The 17384-nt window shown below is 31.2% G+C and overlaps 2 protein-coding genes across 2 annotated transcripts; both read left to right on the top strand.

The window, feature by feature from the left end:
* The first annotated feature begins 1185 nt into the window (after positions 1 to 1185).
* On the top strand, positions 1186 to 8087 carry LOC129315877 (3,9-dihydroxypterocarpan 6A-monooxygenase-like). Its single transcript, XM_054960009.1, has 7 exons — positions 1186 to 1614; positions 2168 to 2367; positions 2895 to 3527; positions 4017 to 4167; positions 5320 to 5496; positions 6375 to 6544; positions 7495 to 8087. Exons 1-7 carry the CDS (start codon positions 1323 to 1325, stop codon positions 7600 to 7602), a joined length of 1731 nt encoding a protein of 576 aa, XP_054815984.1. The 5' UTR covers positions 1186 to 1322; the 3' UTR covers positions 7603 to 8087.
* A 3472-nt stretch (positions 8088 to 11559) lies between these two features.
* On the top strand, positions 11560 to 16638 carry LOC129316869 (zinc finger BED domain-containing protein RICESLEEPER 2-like). Its single transcript, XM_054961237.1, has 3 exons — positions 11560 to 11691; positions 13965 to 15854; positions 16246 to 16638. Exons 1-3 carry the CDS (start codon positions 11604 to 11606, stop codon positions 16293 to 16295), a joined length of 2028 nt encoding a protein of 675 aa, XP_054817212.1. The 5' UTR covers positions 11560 to 11603; the 3' UTR covers positions 16296 to 16638.
* Positions 16639 to 17384: the final 746 nt, after the last annotated feature.

The raw sequence follows: 17384 nt of genomic DNA, 5'->3' as shown, positions 1-17384 counted from the left end.
GTTCTTCTCTTATTCTTTGATGTGGGATCTAAACTAATATAAAAATATAAAACTAATAAAAGTTGAGGGATTGGATTAAAAAGGAGTCAAAAGTTGAGGGACTGAATCATAAGCGAGTTATAGTTGAAAGATTGAATTGTAGTGAGTTATAGTTGAGAGACTGAGTTATAAGTCAAATAAAGTGATTAAGTTTGCAAGTTTAAAGGTGTAAAAAAAAAAAAACTCAAATAAAGTGTTTTGATAACCCATTTCAACTAAATTTTCAATTCAATTAAAGTAATTTTAGTATTTGCAAATTTTAAATCGACCAATTACAAATGTAGTGATCAATTTTGTAAACCTGAAAGTTAAAAAAAATTTCAACTTAAGTAAAGTGATTTTATAATTCCTTTCAATTAAATTTTCAACCTAACTAAAATAATTTCAGGACTAGCAAAATTTAAATTTTTTAAAGTGTTATTTTTAAAAGAAAAAATTACTCTTTTAGTCCTTTAACTTTTAACTCACATGTAACTCAGTCCATCAATTATAACTCACTGTAATTCAGTCCCTCAATCATGATTCACTATAATTCAGTCCCTCAACTTTTGTCTCACTTATAACTTAGTCCCTATTTTTTAATTTTTTTTTAAAAATTTTCTTATCAAGTAAAAAGAATAAAGGAAATGTTAATATTTTGCTCTAAAATGTTCTTCTCTTATTCTTTGATGTGGGATCTAAACTAATATAAAAATATAAAACTAATAAAAGTTGAGGGATTGGATTAAAAATGAGTCAAAAGTTGAGGGATTGAATCATAAGCGAGTTATAATTGAAAGATTGAGTTGTAGTGAGTTATAGTTGATGGATTGAATTATAAGTAAAATAAAAATTGGGGGATTAAAAGATTAATTTTTTAAAAAATTTTAAAAAATAGTTTTAAAATTAATAATTTCATAATCTTGATTAGTTATTCACGATGCATTGAGATCTTTATTTGTGATATTTCCTTTAACCACTAGTCTATCGAGTTTCTAATTTTTTTTTTTATTTTCTCATAATATCCACTGCTCGTTACGAAATTCATGCAACACGTGGCAGATGCATCACCGCTTTCTTGCATCTACCAAACTAGCCGTCGCGGAATCACGGGAACTAAACGACAACTGAAGTCGCCGTCCTAACTCTTACCTGACAGCACAGCGTCCGTGAGCCACTCTCAGAACAAAAAAGTCAGAAGGAGGAGGAGGAGAAGCAGAAAGAAGCGAAGGTTTTAGAAGCGACTGTTACAATCTTCGAAGCCTCAATCAACCAATCTCTTCCAATTCGCCGATGTGAAGAAAATGAACTCACCGTGTGATTCTCACCCCTCCACTTTCTTGGGACTTCTTCTCCAATCTCTATCCTCTTCTTGCAATCGTGGCGGCGATGGCGGCTCTTCGCAGCTCCTCAGGGACTTGGTCACTCGAGAAGTCAATGCTTTTCTCTGGCTTGCTCTCATCGTCGTCACTGCCCTCTTGCTCAGGAAGGTCGTCAGGTTGTTCCGATTGTGGTTAAAAGCTAGGAAGATTCCTGGGATTCCCAGTCCCTCCTTTTACGGACACTGCAAGCTGATATCCCGGGAGAATTTCACTGGTCAGATTTCTCAATTTCAACGATTTGTTGAATTCTGTCGTTGTCTCCTTCGAGCAGTAGAATTAATATTTGTTTTCTGAATCTCTTTGCTGGTAGATTTCTGCTAATTGAATTTTAGATTTGATTAATTAGTGATTAGTTTATACGGCGGAGGCGGTGCATAGATACGGGTTTTGCATGATGCTTATCTACGGTCTACTTCTGTTGCTAATGTCAGTTTCATTTATTTGTTTACGTTTGGATTGAAGATTTGAGTATTTTAGATGTGCTTCTGGTCCCTGGATCACCTTTATTGGTTGTATGGTGCCTAACGCTGAGTAGTTTGAGATTGAAAACTGTACATGGCAAAACTCTCTTCAGCCATGAAGGGGGATTATTATTCAGGTTATTCAGGCTTGCAAGAACAGGAAAAGTGAAGGGATTCTGTCGAATTTATTACATGCATGCTTGTTAATGGAAATTATATGGTTCAATATTGGAATGGTTAAATTGTTGATAACCATGGAGTTCCATGGTAAAGCCTAAATGTATACTTTTGCTGTTTGACTTTCAGATCTGTTGTCAGAATCTCATAAGAGATATGGACCAGTTGTTAAGCTATGGTTAGGTCCTACTCAGCTTTTGGTGTCAGTTAAGGATCCAGTGCTAATTCAGGAGATGCTTGTGAAGGCTGTAGATAAGCTACCTTTCACGGGAAAAGCTTTTCGTCTGGCCTTTGGCCAATCAAGTCTCTTCGCTTCTTCCTTTGAAGAGGTGCTTAGCTGTCTAATTATTTGATATTTGATATCATCTTCCTTCCCCATTCTTATATATTATATACTGTGCTTATCTTGATGAAAGTTGAAGTTGTAACCTAATATTTTGTCCGCTCCTCCAATTTATCTGGGGAAATCTGAAATCATGGTGAGACTTATCTCTAATTAGTCTTCAGTACGTACTTCATCATTTTACCATAACAAAGCAATGCATTTTTTCCATTTTGATGCCAATCGCTCATAATATATGTTATTTCCTTATTGCATGATACTTATGCTATTAAAAGCACGTTATATGTGAATTTTGGTGTGACTGGAGTCACAAGGTGCAATAATAGACTATTGCCTCTGCAATATATTTGGGGCCTTTCAGATTTTAGATCTTATCAAACAAATTTTTTTGTTTGCACTTTATCATTATTTATATCTAATATTGCCTACAGAAATTAAAAATCTTGTATTTTTCAAGTATATACGGTTCTTATCCTGATTATAGCAACTTGGAATTTGATTTTCAATCACCAGGTGCGAAAGAGAAGGGAATTCTTGGCCACAGAACTGAATGAAAGATTGCTCAAGAATGCTGATCTGATTCCTTCAACAGTTATTGACTTCATCATGCATAAAATAGAAAACATCAGAGGAGATATTGATTGTAGATTGATTTCTCAGAATATGGCTTTCGGCATAATGGGAGCAATGTTCTTTGGTGATGGCTTCTTAGCATGGCCTAAGGCTGCAATTTATGAGGAACTCCTTATGAAGATTGCTAAAGATGCCTGCTTTTGGGCATCCTATAATGTGACTCCCTTTTGGAAACGTGGATTTTGGAGATATCAATGCTTATGTACGAAATTGAAATGCTTAACTCAAGATATCCTTGAACATTGTAGAAAAAATTGCAAGCTTTTTCATCGCATTGAGCATAATGTCCATAGTGAAAGATCTAACGCAGAAATGGGGACGACACATGCTTCAAAGAGCTATTCTGATGCTGGCTGCCCAGGTTTCTTAGGTGAGCATAGGGATCATAATACTGCAAAAGAAGAGCCTTATGGAAATATCATGGGTGTGATGTTTCATGGATGTCAGACTACAGCAGCATTAATCTCTAACGTATTGACTATGCTTGTCATGCATCCAGAAATACAGGATAAGGTAACTATTAGTCCGTTATATTATTGTTGTATTATGCATTTGATGATCAGAATTGATCATGGATCCTTTAATTCAAATTTACTCTCATATGGTTTAATCATAATTCACAAATTTGAAATTCCTGGGAAGGATTTATCGGATTTAAGATGATCCATGTAGTTTGCTTTTTAATCCAGAGTGTTGTCTAAGTTGCACTTGAACGTAGACTTCTTCTGATCCCCATCAATATGAATTCTCTTTGATTGCAACTAGAGTAGGTCTCATAAATTTACATGGTACTCAATATAAGCTACACTGTTCATGACTTGTAGACAGTGTGACTTTCTATACTATTTATATTTTATATTTGTTGATAAATTGATTATGTATTTTCTCCTTAGAGATTATATTTTATGTGATTGTTTCACTTGATGTTTACAAGACATTATTTCTGGGTTCAGTCATAAAAGGAAGGAAAAAATAGTTAAACTTGTGCATATGTTTATTCAGGTTTATTTGGAAATTGCCAATGTGGGGAAAAGTCCATCGAAGTATGAACAGGAAGATATTTACCGGATGCCTTTACTATTGGCTACAATTTATGAATCTGCACGTCTTCTGCCATCAGGACCTTTGTTGCAAAGGTGCTCTCTGAAACATGGTGAGATTTTGCTTACTGTTCTTGGAAGCAAGTATCAGCCATGTACACTATTTGCAATATATCTAGTGCTGGCATGTCTTTATTAGCTTTTTGATGGAAAAACCAACGGAATGAAATTTGTGCACGTTCCCTAATTAATTATGGGCAATGCATGCATATCCTTACCTATTTGCAGATTAGCTTTGCTACTTGATTATGGAATGACATTTTAGGGCGTCTAATTGATAATGGTTGAGAGTTCGTATCATGTATCTGAACATTTAGAGGTTATTAGCAGTTTTTTTGAGAGTTTGTCATAAGATTTGGTTGTCAGATGTCAGAGGTCTAATATTTCTTATAATATGCATCCGATGATGCTAAGAAGTGTATATATATGGAGTAAATGAAGCAGGTAGGGTGGTTGGTGAACAAATCAAAATTCATATCTTATCCAGTGGATTCAGAAGTTGGGGGTAGACTTGAATAAAAATATCAACTTTAGGAACAAAAATGATTAATTTCAAAGTTTTTGAGGACAAAACATGCAGATGATCCAAACTGGAGAAACTTTAGTAACTGTCTTCGACCTTAACTATGATACTTGTGGTTTTCGTGGAGGGTTTGCACAGTTCTTTGGTATTGCTGCCCTTTTTTATTTATGTTGCCTTGGCTAAGACTACTTTTATCCTATCTTGTCTTTATATTTCTTCTAATGAAATGATTTCCTTTATCTCCCAATAAAGTGGATTTTTTTAACAAAACATGATGATTGTATTCTCTGTTTTATTAGCTTGGTTGGGAATTGGAACAAAATTCTATACCCTTGTCATTTTTGTTGAGCTTTTATCTGTGTTACTCTGCTTACATGCCTACGTCAACAATGACTCTGGCTTTACGTCCTTTTGTTTTCTGTTGCAATGCATTTAGTTATCAAATATAGATTTTAAGGTTCAGCTCTTCTAAATTTGATGAAATAAGCATAGCATGGATATGAGAGAAGGTTTAATTCCATTTCAAAACGATATTGCTGTTGCACAAGCATGATTTGCATTTTTGTTATATTTACCATATAATATGTATTCTTCACATCTTGGGATCCCTATTGGCTTCCATTTCTCTGATGCTAATATTTTTTACCCTTATTGCTTATTAACTTCCATCTTCCTGTTGCAGACTTGAGCTTTGCAACTGGGGTAACCATACCTGCAGGTGCTGTACTAGTTGTGCCTATTCAGTTGGTACAGATGGATGACTCCAATTGGGGTAGTAATGCCAGTGATTTCAATCCTTACCGATTTTTGTCAAATGCTGGGAAGGGATCCAAGGTGGTTCTTGATGCTACAAACACAGGTTGCATGCTATCCCTATATGTGATGTTGACTACCCCCCCAGTCAAAGTTTAAGATAGTTGGCTATTCTGAACTTTAATCACATGGTGCTCTGGCCAATATATATGTGTGTGTGGGGCACTATCGTTTTAACCTATTGCTGTTTTCTAATTTTAATGGTGTCAATATAAAGTCTATTGGTGAGAATTTGAAGAGTTTGCAAGGGCTTTGTACTTCAAAGCTCAAACCCTAAGGTCATGTGCTAAAATAAAAGTACTTTTATGATTTGCTTCTCTGGGGACAGACTTAGGCTGAACTTATGTGACAGTTTTACCAATACTGATTTCATTTTTGCTTGATCTTATGTTAGAAGCATACTCTTTTATGTTTGGAGAAAGAAAAATCTGGGGGGATGCCTGTCAGGTTTATTATATGTTGAAGTGAATCTTTGCTTGGTGATTCTCTTTATTTTAAAAGTTTGATCTTCTCCAAATTACTTTAAATTAGGATTAGGATATCTGGGCTATTTTTTAATTCAGGTTTAAATTAGTACAAATAATTGTTATTATTTTATTATTTGTATTCAATGCTCTATAAATAGGCCTAGATTTTTCTAATTTGTTAGACATGATTGTTTATTGAATTCGATTAAGATTATTTTTCCATCACATTGTTTATCTCCTTCTCCTTCTCCCTTTCTCTCTTTTCTTACGTCAAAATCGGTATAATTTTGCTGGCAATTCAGATCCTGAATATGTCATTGTAATGAAGTTTGCATATAACTTAACATGGAAGCTGTGTAGCAAGTGTGGAAGTTCATGATTACCTCGTTGCTTGTCCTTCCATAATCTCTGTTATTGCTTTTCTGTCATTAATATCCGATTTTGATCATTCTTTCAGGTTCTGCTGATGAGCATACAAATCCTGGTCTTGACTCGTTGCTCTTGAATGATCCAAATGAAAATGCTGCATTTCTTCCTTTTGGGTCTGGTGCACGTGCCTGCGTTGGTCAGAAATTTGTCATTCAAGTAGTTGCAACATTGTTTGCTTTGATTCTGAAAAAATATGAGGTTTGTGTCATATACAGCTATTTCTTTTGTTCTTCAAGCTTCAGTTGTTATGTTCTTTTAGGTTTGTGTTATGAACAAGTATTTTATATTTGGCTGTTATGTTCTAGAAATGAAAACTGCATGAACATAACTATTTGATCTAAAATTGTGTAGATTGTAAAACATCCAAGGATGTTTGAATTGAATCAGAAAAATTACGTATAATTTTCAAGATAAAAAAATTGAATCAGAAAAAATTACGTATAATTTTCAAGATGTAAAAATTGTTCCTAGGGGGCTATCCTCAAGAGATGAGGCAATTTCTGAAGTTTTCAGTGTCATAATTGATGCATGCTTCCCTCTCATAAGTTACATGCTATAACAGTGGCAAAAATATATTCAACATGATGCAATGCGACAGATTTAATTTTTTCGTTGAAATTTTGTGGCAATTAGGCGAAGTGTAGTTTACCCTTGTGGTGCGGCTCAAAGTTAGTCTTCTTGGGGCAATAAAGCTTTTGAGGCCACATCCCTGAAGTTTGCTCATGAAATAGAAATAAACTCATGAATGCTGAGCTTGATAACAATGTTGAGTTTCATGACTGGAATTAATTTGAACCCTCGTGTCTTGGAACTATTCCGTAGATTCAGACATTTTCAAATTACTAGCTTAATATAGCAATCAAAAAAGGCCTTAAAGACTTGGAACATGTTCAAACTATTGGGGAAAGATATCTTCAACTATGAAACTATTCACTGTTATAAAACAAAGCACATTTCACATCAGATCACTGTTTGTTCCCTAGCAGCGATAGTGCTGGCTGAATGCTTGATTATGCAGGATGCATTCCAATGAACTAGAGAACTATATTGATTAACTAGTGTGAGTCTCGTGCGTTGAACAATGGGACTTGTTAAGGCTTTTTACATTATATATCTTTTGAGAACTTACACTCAAACCTTGTGTGCAGGTAAAGCTCCACCCTGGACCAGAAAGTGACCCAAGACTAACCTTGAAGAATCATCTTCTTCAGAAGCTCCCTAATTCGGCAATAGTATTCAAGAGAAGGGACAGCTGACAGAAATGAACTGAGAGAGTACTCTGTATGTAGATGCAGTAAGCTGTAACTATATGTCAATTCAGAAACACCTATCCTGTTTTTCCTTATAGCTTCCCTTCACACCATCTTTTTCCTCTTTCCCGAGATGAAACGGGATGCTCTCCCTCATGTTTGTGGCTCGTTGCCGTCAGCCGGGAGGATGCAACATGAGTTTCATGTGAAACTAAAGGTTTTTTCCCTTCCCAGTTTTATAAATAGCCCTTGTGCTGGCTTTTGGCCATGACACATCTATTTGCTAGTTTTTTAAGCATTTTGGGTCTATGGCTGCGTCAGGGCCTTATATTTTTTCCCTCTCCCTTTGGATTTAATGTGTTGTACTTCATGTTGCCAACTTTCTTTTTCACTCCTGAAGGAGTTTGTTGTTGTATCCCAAAAGTTATCATAATATGCTATAGACTTTCTTACATGTTTTAATCAATGACTATATGTTATCTGATTTTGTATGCTTGAGTGGTTTTGGATCGTTGGATGGCTGATACATCGTTGCCATAATATCAATATATATATATATATATATATATATGTCGCTTGGTTTTTCTTATAACCATTCAACAGGATGGCTGTTAATTAAATTTTATATATGGTAAAATATCCCAAATTATATTGAATTATTGATTATTGATATCGATGTTTTGTTGCATAAATAATTTGATGTTGATATATTTTAAGAAAAGTTAACTGTTTAATCCTTGTAATTTTAATTTGATCATAACTCTGTCTTTAACTCGAATTGTATTTCATTCAATCATCCAAGTTTTATCTGTTTAATTCATCCTATGTGGACTAAGAGTTAAAAGTTTCTCCCATGTCATCCAACCTGATAATGACAAGGATTCATATTCAGAATAGAGCCCTCAATCCCTATAGTTTTAGAATTGAGAATTGAGTCAAAATCTAGATGTGCTGTATTTGGTATTAATTATTGATGTAGTGTGTTTGGATATAGTTTAGAGTCTATTTTTTAAGTAAGAAACTTGATTCTTCACAAAATCATTCAAACTCACGTTTTTGGTTAATCGATTTTTGACCTAAGAATGAATTTTTTTTGCAAGCTGATAATTCGAGCATATGTAAAAAAGTTTGCCGTAAAGCTCTGGAAAAAATTATAAAAAAAGGTTTAAAAAAAATTATAAAAAAGCATATAATTTAATAAAAATAAAATTAAACTCTCTTCTCTCCTCTTTTTTTTAATAAAATTTAAATTTTGTATCCTTAAAAAATTAATATTTAATATTTTAGAATTAAATTATATAGTAATTTATATAGTTAAAATTAATTTTAAAAAATAAATATTTAAATAAAATTATATTATAATATAATTAATTATGATTAAAATTTATTATTTAATTAATTATTTTTATAATTTATTATATTCACCTAAAATATAATTGTGGTGTATAAATTCATACTAGACTAGTTAGCTACAATGGATACATCAATCTAACAAGAAAGTTGGTCTAATTATAGGTCAAACTAGGTGGGTTCAATTGAGATAATTCAAAATTTTTTTTAAAAGTATTAGATAGCTTTTATTATAGAAAGTGAACTATTTAATATCTTTTCATCAATTTTGATTAAATATTATTTATTTTTATACTTATGAGATAACGTTGAAATCTCTTTAATTTTTTTGTCTTTGTTTTCAGTTTCAACTCTTTGAATATTTTCTTTTTGAACTGAGATTGAAAATAAAGGTAAGAAAATTAAAGAGATTGACGCATTATGAATCTCATAAATATAAAAATAAATAGTATTTCATTAAAATTGATGAGAATATATTGGATGGCTTATTTTTTATAATCAATGTTATCCAATACTCTTTAAAAAATAATTTATAAGTAAATTTATATCATTATATGTCATTTGTGAACCTCGTATAAACATTTGTCAAGTAAAATTAATGATGAGTTATTAAATGTTTTATTTTTAAAAGTTAAAAATTTATTACATTACTTAATAATACATGTTATTTAATACTACTAAAAAAATAGTTGATGGTTGAAGGAGAGAGTGTGTGTTAATATTTTACACCATCTTGTCTGTGATGGGAGAGAGAGGGAGCGAAGGCTTGTTTGATAATTTATTTTAAAAATAATTTTTTTATTTTTTAAAATAAAAGAATAAAAAAAACTTATTTAATAATGTGTTTTTAAAATGTGTTTTAAAAAAAAAAAAATAAAATATTATTTTAAAAAATAAAAAAAACTTTCAAGCATTCTGAAATTATTATTTTAGAGAATTAGGAAAAATAAAAAAAATATTTTTATTAATTTTTTATTTTTAAAACATATTTTAAAAAATATTAATTTTTAAAATAATAAAATAAAAATAATTTTAAATTAATATTTTATATCATCTTTTCTGTGATCGCAGATTTTAAAAACTATCACTCTTTCCCATCAACTATCCCTCACTTTGAGTATCTGAGAACTGGCAATTCTTTTGCATTGGGAATAATGAAAACTATCAATGACTCTCTCCCCTTCACTCCATCAATCTCCATCAATCGCTGTTCTAAATTATTAATGCTTGCTTCTTGTTATTTACCTTTTCCAATTTAAAATATAAGTAATTTAAAAAAAATTATATATCAATAAATTTTTTATTTTTATAAAAATATATATAATTTTTTTATCACTAATCTCAACTGAATTTTTTAAAAAAATTATATTTTTTTAATTTTATCATCATTAAATATTTTATATAAATACTTTAATAATAAAAATTAAAATTACAATACATTATTTTTTTAAAAAAATAATAGATGAAATAAATATTTAGTTAAAAAAATAATTATAAAATTTATCTATTATCTTATTTTTTGAATTAAGTAAAACTTTTAAAAAAATCATATATTATAATTCAAAAGGATTATGCTCCCTTCATTTTTTATGTATAAGAAAAAAAATTATATCACACAGTTTAAAAAAATTAATTAATCATAATAATTATGTTTAAAAATAAAAAATAGATTAAAATGTCCTGTCTTAATTAGCATAAGTATATATTAATTATTTTTTATTAATGTAAATTATAAAGGGTAATTTAAAAAATATGTAATAAATGTTTATTAAAATATGTAATTTTGCTTATGTAAAAAAAAAAAAAGTGATAGTTTCTCCTATAAATAGATACAAAGGGAGTATGTATTTAAACAAGGATTTAAGTTACTAAATATAACGAATAAAATGAGAATTTTTTTAACATATACTAGATTATTTATATTTTAAACTAAAATTAGTGAGAAAAATGCTTATATTATAGATTGAAGAAAGTACTCCCTTCGATTCTATTTATAAGTCATTTCTATCAATCTCTTTAATACCAATACAATAAAAATACAAGAAATAAAAGTAAATAAAATTTTAAATATAACTCTCAAGTAAAAGATAAAAAATAAATAAATAATATAATATTATTTTTTTATCTTTCTCTTTCTTACATTTTAGAGGCAATTTAAAGATTTCAACTTAAAATAAAATAATCCCATCAACTAAAGACTTATAAAGTGAATCATGTTTTGTTTCTGGAATGTAATTAATATATAAGATCGGAGCGGTATATAGTATTTGAAATATTTTTCATATATTTTAAAAAATTAATTATATTACTTTATTTCTTAAAATTAACTTTTTAATTATATATTTATTAATTATAAATGTGAGTGTCACACGTTGACGTTTGTCCTTTTCCGCTCACGGTTGAATTTGACCCAGTCACATATAAAAAAAATTGGGAGTCATGTTACTATTTTTTTAAATATTAACACTTTATAAGTAGCATCACTTTACATTTAAAAAAAAAAAACACTGTAAATACGACCCTAATATAAGTAGCATGCAGCTTTTGTTTATCATTTAATATAAATTATGACTCATATTATGTTAGCCGGCCCCAATTCCCAAACGTGACCAGCCTTACGTCCTTTCTTCTTTGCTACTTCCTCTGGACGTCATGCCATGCCAGTGGCCTCATGGCTCTCACTCAACACAGTGAAAGCTTCAAAGGAGAAGAGTGAGAATCTTCATTCACATTTCCAACCAAGAGGTAGCTTCCCTCCTTCTATTTCATACAAATTTCATCTTCTATTTCTCAATCTTTTAAAATTTTACTTCACGATTCATTGTTCTTGTTGGTATCGTTTGGTTGTGGACGACATTTTCCTGGGGCTTACATGAATGATCTCTGATGTGTTTTCTGTCATGATTTCTGTTGCTGCGGGTTCTTTTGCAAAATTATTGGACGATTTTCACCTTTTTTTTTTGAGTATTTTTAGGGCTGTTTCATATTCTTTAGCAGACATTCTCTAAGGATTATGTTTTTGGAGATTCTTTGTGTGGATAGGCTCAAGACTTGTTTAAGGAAGTGTCTCTTTTTATATTTACAGAGGGATTAGGAAATTTGGCTGCACGTTAAATCAACGTTATTTCTTTCCCTTTAGTTGGCTGTGGTTCCAGTTCCTGACCTTTTCCTAGGGCTTGTTTTTGATAGCAAGGAAAAAAGTTTCAAGAGAGGGAGAAGGAGAAGGAGAGAGAAAATACCTCTTAACAACCCTTTCATTGGAAGGCCAACTTCCATCAAACATAGAAAGGAGCCTTCCATCCATAAAGATAGGTAAAAAAAAAAAAACTTGAAAACCATAACTTTAAGGACAAAAAATAAACCATGTTTATAATTTAAGTCTGCATATCTTTTTGGGATGGTGAAACTTTTGACCCTCGAGTTTGTTTCAGTGCTCTATTTGGTCCCTAAAAGTTTAATTTTTATCAATCAAGTTCCTAAAATTTCATAATCATACACAATAAATTCTTTATGGTTTGAAGATATGTAATTCTAGACACCCATGTGGTGTAACTTTTAAAACTCAAGGATGACAACCCCTTCAGGTACTGCAGGAAAAAATGATGGTCTGATGAGATTACAAGAGAATATAAAATTGTGTATGAAACTTTAGGGACTTGATCGATAAACATTAAACTTTGAGGACCAAATCAATAATTGAGGCAAACTTGAGAGACCAAGAGTTTTATTATCACTATTTTTTTAATAAAGGTTATTTGTGTGTCATTTACTTATTCTTTTCAATTTTTTATCTTCAAATGTTTTTATTTTTATTTTTTCCATTCATACCAAACGTGTAAATGATCTTTATGATAAGCCTATTACCCTTTTCTGTTCGAATTCTCACTCCTTTTACTTATTTTCTTTAAAAACGTTTCTATTGCACAAAACGTGAGTTTAGAAAAAACCTTTTTCATATTATCCAAAAAAAAAAAAAAACAGAGAGAGAAAACCTGTTTCATTGTCCTCGTTTAGACCTATTTATCAGGTCAGAATTTCTTTGGCTTTTCAATGTTACTCACCAGAACAAAATTGTCTTCATTGAAAAATATGATTTAACTTGGAAGGTGCTGGGTAAATAGGAGTTTAATATTCTAAATATTTATTTTATCATGACCTTCTAACTGATACCATCAGCTTATATGAGCTAAGATGGAAGATATAAATTACATTTATGATATTGTGTGCTGTAAACCCTTTAAATCAGTTGTATGCATGATATTTATTATACATTGCTCTCATTTAATGTCGGTTGTGAAGGTTCAATTGCTGGGTTGCTGAATGTGCAGATTACCGCCAATATTTATGATATTCTTTTTTATGTTAGTGTTAAGTATTTTTTGCCCTTTCAACAAGAGAATAAAGTACAATTGTTTCTGAAGGGAAAGGATTGTCGATTTAGTTTCACTAATGGGTTATTATATGGATAGGATATGTTTTGTTTTCTATGAGTTTATCTTTTATAATTATTATAATGCTGCAATTCTGAGTTATATTAATTTAATAGTAAATGCAGAGCAAATCAATTTAGAAGGAACAATGCTATGCGCTGTAGCATTTAGGAGCACATGTCAAGTGTCACTACAACTGCACTATCCATTATTTCTATTAACAACTGTTGTATCCATAAAATTACCATCTCATCTCCCTCTACATGGAAGGTGGTTTGCACTATTTGGGAAATATCCTTTGATGGTTTTGGTGAGAATTGGGTGTGCACTTTTGATTTGGTGTATTTAGCTGGAGCTGAATGCTTCTAACCGTTTGGTGTAGTTGGTGTATTTATTTGATTAATCTGAAGAGTTAGTATGGTCCAAAGACTCAGTTCTATGCTCATTGTTATTCTATTTTGATTTTCTTGTCTTTATTTTGACGTTGGTTGAGTTGGTCCTTGGCTTTGGCGGCCAGAGTTTTTCTTGAGAGCCGAGTAAAATGTGCTTGTTGGTTTCTCAATTTGAGGAACCACGTTCTTGTTTCAGTTCAAATTGAAATGGCAGACCAAAGTAGTGAACAAAATCAAGGCCATACCAAACCTGAACCAAGCCATATTCCTTGTCAAGACACCAGTGCTTCAGATGAAAGTGTTGACCAAACTCAAGGGCAATACCAACCTGAATCTAGCTCTAGTCCTTGTCAAGATGCCAATGGTGCAGGCAATGATGTTTCTTCAACCTCTGATGCTGCTACAGATTCAAGCATGGGTGAAAACATTTTAGAGCATCAACGAGCTTTAGCTAAATATGTCATATGTCATGAAATGCCTTTTTGGGTAGTGGAAGGGTCTGGATTTGAAGAGTTTTGGTATTGTCTAAAATCTGGATACAGAACAGTTCCAACAGGATTGACAATTGCTGGGGATTGTTTCAATCTCTTCCGAGAAGAATCCAAGAAACTTAAGGAATTTTTAGAAAAATCATGTTCGGGTGTATGCCTTACTGCAGAAACTTGGACATCAATTCATGATTTTAAATATGTGTCTCTTACAGCTCATTTCATTGATGAACATTGGAGACTTCAAAAGCGGATGCTTAACTTTAGTATGATTGAAGATCATGAAGGTGATACCATAGGAAGGACGATTAAAAAGTGTTTATTGAAATGGGGGATTAAAAAGCTGTTTACATTAACAGTAGATGATGCAAGATCCAATGTTATAACACACTTGAAGGAATATTTGAAAGATTGGAATGGGTTAACATGTGATGGAGATTATCTGCATGTGAGATGTTATGCTCATATTTTAAACAAGGTGGTAAATGATGGATTGATGGATTTGAGTGACTCTATTTCTGCTATTCGCAATGCTATTCAATATGTCAGATTTTCTTCTGAACGGCTTGAAACATTCAAAAGTTCTGTTAAAAAGGAAAAAATTGACTCAGAGAGTCTAGTGCGCTTGGATATTGCATCTAGGTGGAATTCTACTTACATGATGCTCGAACGCGCCATAAAATTTCAGAAGGTGTTTGAAAGAATGGAAAATGAAGACAAGGAGTACAAGACATACTTCAAGGAAGATATGGATGAAATTGGTCCTCCTAGTACTTCTGATTGGAGTAAGGTTTCTGCATTTGTTCAGGTTTTAAAGGTCTTCTATGATATTACTTTGAGACTCTCACGATCATTACATATGACACCAAATGAATGCTTTCATGACATCACTTTTGTTCGAGACATGTTACAACAGAACATTGCACATGAAGATCCTCTTATTAGGGATATGGCTAAGAATATCAAATGTAAGTATGATGAGCACTGGGGGAAACCAAACAACTTGAACCCCGTGTTCGCCATACAAGTAGTGTTGGATCCTAGGTATAAACTTGAGTATGTCAACTTGATTTTTGAAAATTTATATCTTGACACTGATCTTTGTGAAGCCATGAAGAGAAAGGTCAAAGACGCCTTGTATCGGTTGTATGAAGAATATTCTTTGTTGGTTGTTAATGATAATGGTGAATCGAGTAGAACTGATATCAGGGTATCAAATGGGCCAACTTTTGTTTATACGAATTTGAAGGAAAAAGTGTTGAAGAAAATGAGATTGGCTTGGGATTCAAAAACAGAGTTGGAGAGGTATCTCACAGCTGATTTAGTTGATGATCATCCTTCTTTTGATATCTTGATTTGGTGGAAACAAAATGCTGCAAAGTATAAAGTACTTTCTTTGATTGCGCGTGATGTATTAGCCGTGCCAGCATCTTCTTCTTGTGAGTATGCCTTTAGACCTGGCGAGCGAGTGCTTAAGGAATACCAGAGTAATTTACCGGCAAAGATGGTTGAAGCTCTTTTGTGCACCAAAAGTTGGCTGACTGCCAAAAGGGTGAAATTGAGGAATGGTGACTTTAACAAGCATGAGGAGCCAGAAGGTATGTCTTATTACTCCTTCTGAATTACAATATAGGGCATCTTCTAAAAATCTTGCTTAGTTTAAAATAGAACATTGAGTAATTTTTATAATTATTTTTTCAACTATACTTCTATTTTATTTATTATTCTTTTTAAAAAAAATGATGCATTAGAATTTTAATTATCATTATCAAAGCATTTATATAGGGTATTTAATGAAAGTATAATTTTTTAAAAAAAGTTTAAGGTTTCAAGTAATATTTTTTGAGAACCGTGAATTAGTTACCAATGCCTTATATTTTGGTATGGAGAAAGTATATCTTTTAAGCTTTATACTTGGTATAAATAGGCTATGATGCATATTTGTCTTTTGATTTATACTTACTAATGTTCTGTTGTTTAATTTTACAGAAGGTGATTCAGATTTCAACGATGATGAAGTTTACCTTTTCTTTGAGTAACTTGTTTTTATTGAGCTTCTAGAATTATAGTTTGTGTAAGCATTTTGTAACTTTTACTAGGATGTATCTGTATTGTCCACTCAATCAGAACTTATAAGATATATGTTTTAATCTTGAGAAAATATCACTCTAGGTCCTTGTACTTTAATAATGTTTTGTTTTTAATTCATGTAGTTTTATTTTTAGTGTTCCTTATCGCTTGTATTAGATCTACTTTAACATTAGCCTTTCTAGTTTGAAAAATTCCCATAGAGACAAGGAGCAATGAAAATAAATTACGGAGATTAAAAATAAAACACGATTAAAGTTAATGACTAGAGTGGTATTTTCCCTTTAATCTTTTAGGATGATGCTTGGCTTGTTGGAAAGGATTTTTAGGAGGAATGGGAATACAAAAAGCCTTGATGGAATTTTTGAATGTTGTAACTTGTAAGGACCTTTTGATGCTTTTCATTTTATAATTCCATAGTTCATATCATGTGTTATCAAACAACCCTTAAGATTGATTGCATTTTATGTTTATTTAGAACCGGAACAAGATTAACTATTCAAAGTTGAAATAAAACTTTATAACTATAATGGTAAAAATCATACTACGCTGGTTAAAAAATACGTTGTATCTTTAACTGAATTATATTTCTAATAAAAGTTAATTACATTTAAGCTCATTATTAATTTTTTGTTTGTTCTTATTTAACAGGTGTTTTATTTAAAGATAAATGGTTTAGTAATTTATTTATTAAGAATTTTTTGAAAAAAATTCATTAATTATATATTAAAAATGAAAAATGTCTTATATATTTTAATATACATTTTTTTAAAAAATGTTTTATAATTTTAAACAGAGAAAATAAATATAATAGAAGAATCAATCTAAACAAGTGAACAAAATAAGTTGTAATTTCTATTCTACTTGGGCCACACCTATACATCTATAAAATTCATAATAAGTTGTAAATAATATGTTTTTTTATTGTTGAAAACATCAATCTGGTGAGGGAAAAAAAATCTATTATGTATTATCGTGGTGGTTTGTGATTTCGAGCCACACTATCCCCAATCTAAATTTATTTAGTTTATCTGTTACTC

This window comes from Prosopis cineraria, unplaced genomic scaffold (assembly GCF_029017545.1).
Source record: "Prosopis cineraria cultivar Desert tree isolate PC_DT_omini unplaced genomic scaffold, ASM2901754v1 PC7, whole genome shotgun sequence".
Taxonomy (NCBI): domain Eukaryota; kingdom Viridiplantae; phylum Streptophyta; class Magnoliopsida; order Fabales; family Fabaceae; genus Prosopis; species Prosopis cineraria.
Note: the sequence above shows the minus strand (reverse complement) of the source record. Positions and strands in the feature narration are given on the sequence as shown.